Source organism: Gopherus flavomarginatus, chromosome 4 (assembly GCF_025201925.1).
Source record: "Gopherus flavomarginatus isolate rGopFla2 chromosome 4, rGopFla2.mat.asm, whole genome shotgun sequence".
NCBI classification, from domain to species: Eukaryota; Metazoa; Chordata; order Testudines; family Testudinidae; genus Gopherus; species Gopherus flavomarginatus.
Window position 1 is genome coordinate 29,537,245 of NC_066620.1, and position 12,899 is coordinate 29,550,143.

General features: G+C 40.7%; 2 protein-coding genes across 4 annotated transcripts in view; both read right to left on the reverse strand.

Moving 5' to 3' along the window:
* RPS27A (ribosomal protein S27a) overlaps positions 1-12,899 on the reverse strand; it is a 391,102-nt gene that overhangs the window by 287,677 nt on the left and 90,526 nt on the right. The gene's annotated exons all lie outside the window — the stretch shown is intronic.
* EML6 (EMAP like 6) overlaps positions 1-12,899 on the reverse strand; it is a 371,399-nt gene that overhangs the window by 64,503 nt on the left and 293,997 nt on the right. For all 3 annotated transcript variants that reach the window (XM_050951702.1, XM_050951703.1, XM_050951704.1), the window contains 5 exons: positions 11,873-11,984; positions 10,270-10,397; positions 7,209-7,350; positions 5,326-5,478; positions 4,912-5,043 (listed from right to left, as the gene is read on the reverse strand). In XM_050951702.1, coding sequence (XP_050807659.1) covers positions 4,912-5,043; positions 5,326-5,478; positions 7,209-7,350; positions 10,270-10,397; positions 11,873-11,984 — 667 coding nt within the window. The remainder of the gene's footprint in view (positions 1-4,911; positions 5,044-5,325; positions 5,479-7,208; positions 7,351-10,269; positions 10,398-11,872; positions 11,985-12,899) is intronic.

Genomic DNA, 12,899 nt, shown 5'->3' on the forward strand with positions numbered 1-12,899 from the left:
CAAAAGGTCTAGGTCAGTGGTCCCCAAACTGTTGGGCGCGCTCCCCTAGGGCAGTGCAGGGGGCCTGGGCCAGCAACCCTGGGAGACAGGGAGAGAGTGCCACTTTGCCCTTAGTTCTGCTTCAGCCTCAGTCCCCACTGTCCAGACACTAGAAGTCTGATTACCTGCAGTAACCAACCTTTGCCACTGGGGGGGTGGGAAGAGCAGCAACCGCTGCTGGAGCCTGGAGGAGCACTCAGGGATGGCTTAAGTGTGGCTCCACCTCCCCTGTCCTGCTCCATTCATCCCCTCACCTCCCCACCCCGGCTCCTGGGTGGGATGCGGACCAGGTAAGGGGGGGGGTAAGTGTAAAAGTTTGGGGACCACCTTTCTAGGTGGTTTTTTAAGGGGATCACTGCAGGCGACTAGGGGCAATATTGTAAATTCTTCCACCATTTTCCACAGGTCATTGAAGCCAATATCTTACTCCTGAGGGTAAGCAATGATGCAACGGTGCATCTCCTGTATGCGTGCAGCTTCAGACCAAGTCCCTGTGCTGCTCGCTGTATGCCACTTTGGTCCCTGCACAAATGATTGCCGATTGGTGCCAGAAAGTTTCCTACAGTGGAGGAAAGAACAAAGCAGCTCTGCCAAGGAACTTTCAGCAGAGAGATTGACAAGTATCTCCAAGAAAGTTTCCTAGAGATCTCTCTGAGGATTCCAGTGAACTCTCACTGTGCATTAACACATTGTTCCGTCTTACTGTGTAGCTGCACAGAGGAATGTCCAGCACACACAAACACAGCTAGTCTTGTACATTTCTATCCCTTAACACACTTCTAGCGTATAACAAAGCAAAGGACAGCTCTACGTCATATAACTGAGCAATATCAACTCAAAAAGATCACTTACCAGAGTTCTCCTCTCCTGCATCATGTGCACCAGAGACAGAGTGCTGGGACTGGCTCATACCCTCCTGGGTCAAGAAGAGGTCCTGGCTTCCCACAGTACTGGATGACCCAGTCATCTCTCCCATCTTGTCCTCCAACTTGACCTCCTCTTCCACCACTTTGTCCTCAGGGTTGAATCCACTGTCTACTGTCTCCAGCTCCCACATCGCCAAAGTATCCCCGGGTCTCCTGGCAATAGAGGTGGGGTTGCCGCCAAGGATGGCATCCAACTCCTTATAGAAGCAACAGGACTTCACCACAGCACCAGAGTGACAGTTTGACTCCCTGGGCTTCTAGTATGCCTGCCTCAGCCCCTTTATCTTCACATGGCACTGATGTGTCTCCCATTTGTAACCCTCATCCAACATATGGATAATCTTCTGGTCTGGAAAGAAAGTCCTTGCTTGCAGCTTTCTGTACAGTCCAGTTTCCTGAAGATGTGTGTGTTATGCACCTTTCCCTGACCACCCTGCATTGATGTCAATGAAATGACCATAGGGATCCACACACACCTGCAATACCATAGAGCAGTACCCCTTTCTATAGATGTACTCTGTTCCAAGATGGTATCCAAATTTGGGATATGCTAGCCTACCTACTCTACCGCAGTTACGGATTCCCATTGTTGTAAAGCTATCCAGTATTTCACACACACTGCCAAGAGTCACAGTCCTTCATAGCAGAATAAGATTAATGGCCCTGTACACTTACATTAATGCAACCCGAACGCTGGACTTCCTGACTCCAAACTGATTTGCAATGGACTGGTAGCAGTCTGGAGTTGCCAGCTTCCACAAAGCAATCGCCACACACTTCTCCATCAAGAGAGCTGCTCTCAATTTGGGGTCATTGCACCACAGTGCTGGGGCAAGCTCCATACACAGTTCCAGGAAGTTCTGCAGTTACTGCTTGTCATCCCAGACCTGTATAATAATGTGATCCCACCACTCAGTGCTTATTTCTCGAGCCCAAAAATGATGGTCCTCCATGTGCAGCTGTTCCATGAATGCCCAAAGTAATCTGGTGGTGTTTCTTTCCATGGCACACAGCAGGTCAGACACCTCGGACTCCTGTTCAGATTAGGTGCTCACGATATACTGCATAGCAGCCGTGATATGTTTATAACAGTGACCACAACTGTAGAGAGCAGTGTAGGATCCATCTTTTTAGACAGAGATGGTGGGCAAACAGTAAACAGGGACTGATGGAAAATGCCATGAAACGCAGTCGGAAGCCCATGGAATGATGTGACGGAAAAACTGCATCATGGATGTTGAGCCCGCACCCATGATAGACTGCAATCCATTCTACCTTCCCACAACTCCTAGTTGCAGAAGATGGCGAGTAGCACAGTTGGATAGCCACCCACAGTGCACTGCTCTCTCTCTTGATGCTAGAGCACCAACTGTGAATGTGCTCTGCTGACAGAAGGAGCATTATGTGAACATGCACAAATGATGAAATTATACTGGTTTTTGATCATTAGCATAACATGCATCAACAAAACTCTGTAGTGTAGACAAAGCCTTAAATAGTTAAAGTAATTATTGATAAGCATAGGCCCTAATTCACATTTTATGATTTTGTTTTGTATGTAACCATTTGTTTCCATCATTCACACTTGTTTCTATATCAATCTCTAGTCTTACTTAAATAAATTTCCTTTTGTTTTACTATAATTGAACCCAAGTGCTGTGTGTGATACATGAGCGTGGGCCAAGGTAAAACTGGGGTACACTGTTTGTTTGGAAACAGAGAACCTGGCATTTCTGTGGGCTGGACACCACAGAAGGACACTTGGAAGAGACTTGGAAGCTGGGGTATATCTGTTGTGACCTGCAGGGCAAAGGCAGGCTGATATAGCCCAGAGGAGAGTGCTTGAGAGGCTGACAGGCTGGATGGGTGGAGCTAACACCAGCTAGCACAGACAAGGTTCTCTTGCGATGGAGGCAGGTGGCAAGAAGAAGGACTCACTGCCCCGGGTGCCCCGAGAAGTGTCATATATGTATCATATCCCACAACTTGATGTACAGGTATTGTAAAACAAGTTGTTGTTGTTTGTATCACCATAGTACCAAGGAGCCCTAGTCATTGACCAGGACCCCATTTTTCTAGATGCAATACAACTAGAGAAAAAAAAATGGTCCCTGCTCCAAAGAGCTTAACTAGTTAAGAGTGACATTTTCTTGGCCCAGGTTCTAATCAAAATGCACAGAGCCTGACCCGCAGTAGAGTCTGATGAAGAGAAATTAAAATATATATGCTGCATATCACTTCTATTTCTCTGCTGACTACACCCTCCCTTCCACATTGCAAAGTGGGATTTTGGTGTAAGTACAACATTCCACTTCTTCACTAGAATTGTACCTATGAAAAGGATTCACTCACTGTCTTTTTTCACTTCCTCTTCTGTCTGTCATAACCCTCAAAGTGGGAAAATGTTCAGTAGTTGTTGTTCCAGAGAATTGATGTGACACAACTGGTATGCTGGATAATTTGCAAACTTGTACATGTTCTTTAATATTAAAGTAAGATCAAAGAGAAGCTGATTTTAATGCTTTTGTTTTATTCTCATCCCTGAGCCTCAAGTACTGAGGTGGGTATCTGGTACTGTACAAAGCACATGTATAAAAGAGTCAGAAAGTGAAATATTTTAAAGTAAATTGATCCAGCTAGTGGAGTGGAGAAGTTAGAAAGAGGAGGAAGTAGCTCAAGAACTAATAACTGTTGGGAATTGGCTTAATTGAAGGGATTCTAGTATTTAAGGATTGAAGAGCTGATTTAAAACTGGAGAGTATATTGGCATCTACCACGCTTATATGATAGGGTCATAATTCAGATCCTGAATGCTTATATGATAAGATCAGAAGTCCCTCACTTTCAAGCTGCATCAGCCTCATCCAACCAAATCAGAAGTAACAATAGCAGGCTTCTAAAAGAGGTATCCAGCCCTCCTTGATCAGGAGCACAGGTCAGTTTGATGCCAGGTAAGAGAGAGGGAGAAAAGGGCAAAAAAGTCCTAAAAAATTAGAGGACTAAATAAACAATAATCATACTTAAGTCTTTTTAAACTGGTAGGTCAGCATATTGCCCTGGATGTCCACGTGACTGTGATCAAAATTATTTAATGTACTACTCCTTTTGTTGGAAAGTTCCCACAGTCACAAATCCCCATAGACAGGAATGCATACCAGTCTTTGCTTCCTTATTCAAAACTTAAAAAAAAAAAAACCCTTTCAGAAAGTTAGAGCTGTACAGTATTATGAAACATGATGCTCAATTACCAGAAGACTGTTCAACAGATAGAGTTGAAAAAGATTATGTTTAACCAGTTTTGGACTGTGCAACTGCATGTAGAAAAACACAGCTAAAATTCATAAAATTTGCCATTGTGAAATATTAAAATATTTCAGTATAATAGGCAAATATTTTTGTAATTACTTGTTAAATACAGCAAATCCTCATTATAATTTCACACAGGAAGATGGAACTAAAAGTGGCATATCCATGGAAAGTTATATCTACGTTTGAAAAAGATTAAGAAAATGAGGCTACTTGTATCACAGTATGGTATGATTTCGATAATGCTCTCTGACTGGCTTCATCACAATAAATGCCACGTAGTGCTCAGTGAACAGAAGAAGAAGGAAATCAGTCATGAGAGGTGGAATAGATGTTCGGCATGTGTTGCTAGCATGCAACTACAGAGCATCAGGTAAAGAAAAACAGCAACATTACATTCATGTGTGACATTTTAGATGTTCTAAGTGAGTACCACAATCTTCAGCACAGATGTTATGCAAGTATGCATTCCATCAATAAAAATGAATTGCAGTTGGAAAGTGGGATATATAAGAGCATTTTTTCTGGAACAAAGGGATATTATGAGGCAGTTTTTCTATATCATAACTGCACACATTTGACATTTACTTTTACTGTAATTATAGGGATTTCAATTCACATATTTGGTCAACAATATTACCTCTTGAGTCCCAGTCAATGTGCGTGATATAGCTAGATGCACCTTTGCAGATGCCAACTCTTTTGCTGGTAAGCACATTGTAAATGTCTACAAAATTATCATGGGAAGCCACTGCCAGATATTTTCCTGTATCTGTAAAAGAAAGAAATCCAAGTTAACTAAAGTATATGTGAGTATTCTTGATATTAATTATTATTATTATTATTATTATTATTATTACTTATTTCTAACGCAGTAGTAATTCAGTCAGAATTAGGGACCCATTGTGATGGACTCTGTACAAACACATCAGAATGAAAAATACCTAACAGCCATGGTTCACATGTAAGACAAATTTGCTCTCTTAACATTTCATTTTAAGTCTATCATTGAAAACAAAATAAAAAAACAACTTATTTTATCCTTTGACTGCACCTCGTGAAAATTTGATATCAGAGATCATTTCCTTTCTGTGGTGGAAAGAGACCATATCTTCAACAGTATCAACATTCACTACCAGAAAACTCCCATCATTCAACCCTACAGCCAAGGCTTTCCCATCAGGAGAAAAAGCACAGCATCTTCCACCTGGAAAAGAAATTCAAAAGAAACACCTTATTGTTTATAATGTTGGACTGAGGAAACCAGCAATAATCTGCAGCTAGAAGGTCTCCCCACAGAAAAGGTCTATAAATTAATCATTTCTTAGGGGATGTATACACTGGAATCAGAGGTGTGATTCCAGATCATGTTGGTATAGCGACACTACCTTTAATCTAACCAGTACAGCTAAAAATAGCTGTGAAGATGTGGTGGAATGGACCATGGCACAGGCTGTACACTCATATACACTCATGTTACTAGCCTATGCTGGAATCCATGCTGCTACATCTTCACTACTATTTGTAGTTGTGCTAGGTAGATTAAAGTTACCATGGGTATGTCTAGCTCAGTGGTTCCCAAACTTTAACAACCTGTGCACCCCTTTCAATAAAATGTCAAGTCTCGCGAACCCCCTAGTAAAAATGAATATTTCCAGGGATTTTCTCCTTTACCTGAATATAAATTATAAAAGCAGTGATCCTGGAAATATAAATTTTGTTTTTATGACATGCTTATTACACACTATTTATTATTAATTATTATTTATCATTACAGTATTTATATTACATTATGAAAATGGCAACACTCTTCCAAAATCTCACTTTCATAGCTTGTATCACTTTGAATAAGCCTGTTATAAAACAAGGCTCCTATGTTTCACCAAGGAGCATCAGATGTGAAACAAAATGAAGGTATTTAAGAAGACAGCTCAAAGAGTTCTTCCTACACAAGCATTCAGGTCTTGAGTAGACCAGGCCAACAACGCTCGTTACAACAAACCTTAAACTTGTTCTTCATAATAATTTTAAAAACAATAGTAGCTGCCTATTTAATTTTAAAAACAGAAAAAAATATCCACCTCCCTTTCCATTTCTTACAAGGAGTCTTGAAGTTTAACTCTCCTCAATGTAATAGATATGCTTGCTTTGCTTCTTAGTTCTTGGAAGTCCAGCGGCTCTGGGCTCCTGGCCCTGTGCTGCCCACAGTCTCTAGGGACAGCTCCGTCTACCATTAGGGAATCTGTTCCTGAGACCCTCCTGTAACATTTCGTGAACCCCCAGGAGTTCACGAACTCCAGTTTGGGAACCACTGGTCTAGCTAAACTGCAATCACACCTCTGACTGGAGCATAGTCATACTCTTCTAACCTTAATGAGACTGTCTAACTGCATAATTATTATTTGTTGGAATTTTCAGGAGGCACCATTTCAACAGTTACTCTCTGCTTTATGTAGAGGAGGAAGGATGTATTTCTACAATCGACCAGCTGCCCAGAAGTTGAAGTGGGGGAATAAAATATTAAGTTCACGTTGCCACTGGATTCTGATCCTGACTACTTTTTATCACATGGAAAATTATCTTGTCTGTAACTTGGTAAGAAAACTTTTTAAAGCAGAACAATAAACAATTTGTGGGCCTCAAAATATTCTTAGGGAGAGAGAATGATTTTGTGGTTAAAACATAGGACTTGTAGAGTCAGGGGAAATGGGTTCTTTTCCCTCCTTTGCCACAGAACTGCTTTATGTCAGGGACATCACCTCTTCTGTGTCCCAGATTCTCTATATGCTCCTATTCCCTATCAACCTACTAGGGATATTAAAGACTTAATTCATTTATGTCTGTAAAGTGCATTAAGAGACACAGATGGAAGGCACTATAGAAATGCAGTGCAGTATTATTACTCTTGCAGTATATACAGTCAAAGGAGAAAGTTACCTTTTTTGAGTTTCCTCACTGCTAACATGCGGTGTTGTGAGGAAAGTTCCCAGATTCTCAGTGTTTTATCATCACTCACTGTTGCACAGATAGGCAAGAGAGGGTGAGCTGCCAAGCCCCACACTTCTCCTTCCATATGCCCCTAAGGAAAGTCATAGAAGTTAAGGATGGATAACACCTTTTAATGTCTGTAGGCCATCCCCCTGCTAGTGCATTTTCTAGTGCTCTGTCTAATCTTTTAAATGTCTCAGATAATAGGGCTTCCACCACCTCCTTCAGAAGATATTTCTCATTCTAAGGAAGGGTATGTCTGCACTTCCAAGATGGAGATATAAATTCCCAGAACAAGGAGACATACATACACACTAGCTCTGATCAAATTAGTGGGCTAAAAATGCAGCCATGTCAACGTGATGGACGAGATGCCCCAAGTACGTTCTTAGTGTCTCTGATGGGCATGCATTCTGGGTAGCTAAACCCTCTTGCTGCTGAAGCTGCTGTGACTACACTATTTTTAGTGCATTAACTCAGTCAGAACTAGTTCAAATATGTGCCCTCGAGCAGGGAGTCATTCCCCCTTCCCCAACTCCAGCCCAAGTATAGACAAACCCTAAGAGAACTTACTGTCAGGTCCTGCCCCTGATAATCAGCCTAAATGTACTCTTCCTTCATTTTAGCCCATCACTACTAGGTGTAAACCTTGTACAATCCTAAACAAATTATCTTTCTTCCACCCTTCAATACTTGTACAGGAGACAGTTATGAGATAGGCAACATTCTCAATGACGTTTATGGAAGATAAGCATTCTGCAGGATTCTGATCTGGTATTAGTCATTGTTTAGTTCTTTTAATTTTTTCTTATAAGTCAATCTTTATATCCCTTTAATCATTTTTGTTGCTCTTCTCTGGATTTTCTCCAGTTTGGATACAGCTTTCCAGTACTAGATGCTGCCCAAGTTACAGGCCTGAATGACAGGCAGGATGGTGGTGGTGTCAAATGTCGAAAGAGAAATCAAGATTTTAATTTGGCTAAAAGGAGACAGGTCTGTAGTAAAGAGCACTCCATGCTACCTACCTCTTCCTCATATCTTTTCAGTGATTTTTCTCACATGCATAAACAGAGGAATCTTGAGTATGAGTTGACAGATTATTTTACCTCTGGTGTGGTGTGACCACTGCTAGTATACTGTGCCCACAATTCAACAAGGATGTTGATAAATTGGAGAGGGTTCAGAGAAGAGCCACAAGAATGATTCAATGATTAGACAACACGTCTTACAGTTATAGACCCAAAGAGCTCAATCTATTTAGCTTAACAAAGAGAAGATTAAGGGGTAACTTGATTATAGGTTGTAAATATAAATATGGAGATCAAATCTTTATTATTTTCTCCTCACTCTAATAGAGAAAGGTATAACATGATCCAGTGGCTGGAAGTTGAAGCTAGGCAAATTCAGATTGGAAATAAGGTGTACATTTTTAACAGTGAGGGTAATTAACCATTTGGAACTACTTACCAAGGATCGTAGTGGATTCTCCATCACTGACCATTTTAAAATCAAGATTGGATGTATTTCTAAAAGATATTCTTTAAGAATTATTTTGGGGAAGTCCTATGGCCTGTGTTATGCAGGAGGTCAAACTAGATGATCACCATGGTCCCTTCAAATCTGTGAGTCTACTGAAGGACAAGGTCAGCTCATTTCCTATTACTGTGAATGATGGACTCCAGTTTAGCAATTTGCATTTTGTAGACATGGAAAAACTCCACTAAAACAACAAATGTTTACTGGTTCATCAGGACATCTGGATCACATCTTACATATTTTCTATTTGTGCTTGAGTTGATATATGTATAACAGTAATTTTGTCTGGATGACTAATTATAACAATTATTTCTGTATAACTCTATTATGCTAGATGCAGTCACCACATATATTTTTTTTATCAGCAGAACACACCACAGAACTCAGGTTATTTTCATATAATTTCAGTATCACACCTCATTAGCATTTGTTAGAGCAGAAATATATGAGAAGATTATCATTTCAAATGTTCTCGTTAAAACTCAAGTACAAAATACATCTGCTCATACCCCATGTTGTTATGGCTATCACACAAGTAGCAGAAACTGCAAGGTTGCTTTACTTGCCTGGAACTAGTCCCATACAACAGTATTACAGATAAGAAATAATGTTTTGTAAAAACACTAGACATTTTAGATATATCTATGATTTAATAAAATAGAATGTAAATAAAACAAAAGAAACATTTTGATTACTTTAACTGAAGTCTTATTTTTAAAAAGTGGCTCAAACTCCCAAAAAGTGGATCAAATTACAATAAACTCCATACTTGAATTAAAAAAAAACAACCCAAACATACAAAAGGAGAGCTTAAACAATTTTCAGTATAAAAGGAGTGCTATCCTGCAAAGTTGGCACAGTTATTAAAACAAAACAACATCAGAGATCTCAAGGGGCACATATACTAGAAATTTGTTAAATTTTTTGCTAAATCCAGAGATGTTATAAATCACACAAATAGTTGCCTCTCCACTTCTCAGGAAAGATGTAATAGCAGATTGCTGTAGTGAGCTGTCAGTTTACTAAAACTTAACATGTATTACAAAATAAAATATAGAATATTTACTAGTATGCTATATGATTTCAGCATAAATAAACTGTCAAAATAATATGAACAAATTACGTTTCGTGTTGCAAAAGCCCTGCTTTTTAGTTTTTATTGTTATATATATATTTCCATAGGTCCTAATCCAGCTTCCATTAAAGGAAATGAAAAGACTCAATAGTACTCAAAGTTAGTGGGCTCTTCAGCTTTTTTGCACCTCAAAATTCAGTAATTCACAACAGGTCTCCAACTTCTCAGTATGAATCATCAAGGTCCTACTGTACATCAGTTTCTGAATGAACAGTAACAGGTACGGATGGCAAATAACTGACCAACAGTATTAAAGAAAACAAAAAGAGAGCAATTGGGGAAATCTTACGAATTCTTGCATTCTTATGACCTATTTGATGAAGAATACTAGTATTGTACCTGAACAAGCAGAGTCATAGGGCCACTTCTATCAATTTCGAGTATCTCTCCATTTCTGGTCCCCACTAGTATATGCCCATGTCCTAAGGTGATGGCACGAACGGAGGGATTATCTTCCAAAAGTAAACCTGAAAGATAAAAAAAATGTGCATTTAAACTTCTTATTTGCAAAATCAAAGAAAACTCTCAGTTAGTATTGTACCTTATGTTATCTATGATCAAAATCTATTTAAGATAGTCACACCATAATATGTAAGATGTACTTGTCTGGTGAAGCAGTTAACTGACCTGTGGATTTATGCAACAGTTGGGACTGAGGGCGGAGCTGTGCTCTTCTACACTGTACAGGGAATCCTCTTGATAATTTAAAGGCAGATATTTTATTATGTGTTTAATTGTATAAGGTGCTCAGGTGCTATAGCAATAAAGGTGTTAGATTTGTAAATATCTGTACATATTATTTTGAAGACTTTGTCTGGTATGATACAATCCAAACTAGCACCTGACAATAATCCATTACAGAAGAGCATACTGTGCATGATACACCATAATTCACAGGGTTCTTTAAATTTACAGAGAATCTGCTTCTACTCAGAAATCTGGCCACGTAGACGGGGCACTTGAAGAGCTAGTTACTTAACATGGAGCATGCATTTTGAAATGGTTGGAAAAATAAGTTGGTGACACTTTTTTTTTAAACTTATCCAAAACCAATGCAAAATGTCAGAATGAGGGAAGAATTTAATTGGTCAACTGGTTGTTTCGGTAAGATTTTGACACTTTTTCACACCATTTTACCAGCTCTCATGCATATATCCTTTATCAGTTTTGACGGACTCAGGCCAGAAGGATATAAGAGGATGGTGGAAGGCAGGTATATCAGCCTCAGAATGAGCAGGTTCCTGTTCCCTGGATAGCCAAACAAGGGCTACTCCAGGCCAATCAAGACACCTGAGGCCAGTTAAGGTCATTAGGCTAATATTGGCACCTGACCTCAATTAACTGACAAAGGGTCAGTTAAGGCTGTTAGGCTAATGGAGACAGCTGGAACCAATTAAGGTCCCACTTATACTACTTTAAAAGCTCTCCTTGCCAGTTCTCTTGAGAGGAGCCCAGGTGAAAGGAGCTGGAGAAGAGGAAGCATTACTGAGCCCTGAGATAAGGGTGAAGCTTGGGAAAGGGGAGCACTGGGAAGTGGCCCAGGGAATCAAAGCAGCGTTGGAGGAGGGAAGCCGCTTTCATTAGGGTCCCTGGGCTGGAACTCGGAGTAGAGGGTGGGCCCGGGTTCCCCCCTTCCTCCCCGCATGATGTACAGAGATCGCTTTGAGAGAGGAAACAGACTTTGGTTCAGGCAGGAGATCAAACGGTGCCTATGGATCTCTAAGAAGCAACAGAGACTGTGGGTATTCCGTCTTCCCACCTCGCATACCGGCCTGTGATGAAAATAGCTCAATAAGCTGTAACCTTTGCCGCCATACTGGAAAAGGGAGGTAATATTGAGGGCCTTAGTGAGCTTCTGAGGCCATTGAATCCGCCAGGAAGCGCGGGACCCACCAATACAGACTTGGAGCTTTGTCACACAATGTATTCTGAAAAATAATACCTTTAGAGCTAGGGGATAGTGCTGATCTTTTAATAGCATATGTCTTCAGGCACCTCTCAAACATATCATCCCAGAGTGCCACAACTCCATCTTTTCCACCTGTTACGAAACCCTGCACACAGTTTGAAAAATATATTTAAATTCCGATCTTCTACATTAAAATGTTAATTCATAAAATCAGATATGTCCATATTGATCAAGTTACAGTACAACTTTTTCTTTGTCTGTTTTGCATAGGTGTCTCACCCAAAATTTGTGGTCAGATTATAGATGTCCTGCACACAGGTATTAAAGGCCTGGTCTACACTACGCGTTTAAACCGAATTTAGCAGCATTAAACTGATTTAACCCTGCACCCGTCCACACAACGAGGCCCTTTATATCGATATAAAGGGCTCTTTAAACCGGTTTCTGTACTCCTCCCTGACGAGAGGAGTAGCGCTGAAATCGGTATTGCCATGTCGGATTAGGGTTAGTGTGGCCGCAAATCGACAGTATTGGCCTCCGGGAGATATCTCACAGTGCACCATTGTGACCGCTCTGGAAAGCAATCTGAACTCGGATGCACTGGCCAGGTAGACAGGAAAAGCCCCGCGAACTTTTGAATTTCATTTCCTGTTTGCCCAGCGTGGAGCTCTGATCAGCATGGGTGGCGATGCAGTCCCAAATCCAAAAAGAGCTCCAGCATGGACCCTATGGGAGATACTGGATCTGATCGCTGTATGGGGAGACAAATCTGTTCTATCAGAGCTCCGTTACAGAAGACAAAATGACAAAGCATTTGAAAAAATCTCCAGGCTATGATAGACAGAGGCCACACCACAGTGCTGTGTGACAAGCGTAACGGAAAGCCAAAGAATCAAATGGATGCTCATGGAGGGAGGGAGGGGGTATTGAGGACTCCAGTTATCCCACAGTCCCCGCAGTCTCCGAAAAGCATTTGCATTCTTGGCTGAGCTCCCAATGCCTGAAGGGTCAAAAACATTTTCCCGGGTATTTCAGGATAAATGTCATCAATTTACACCCT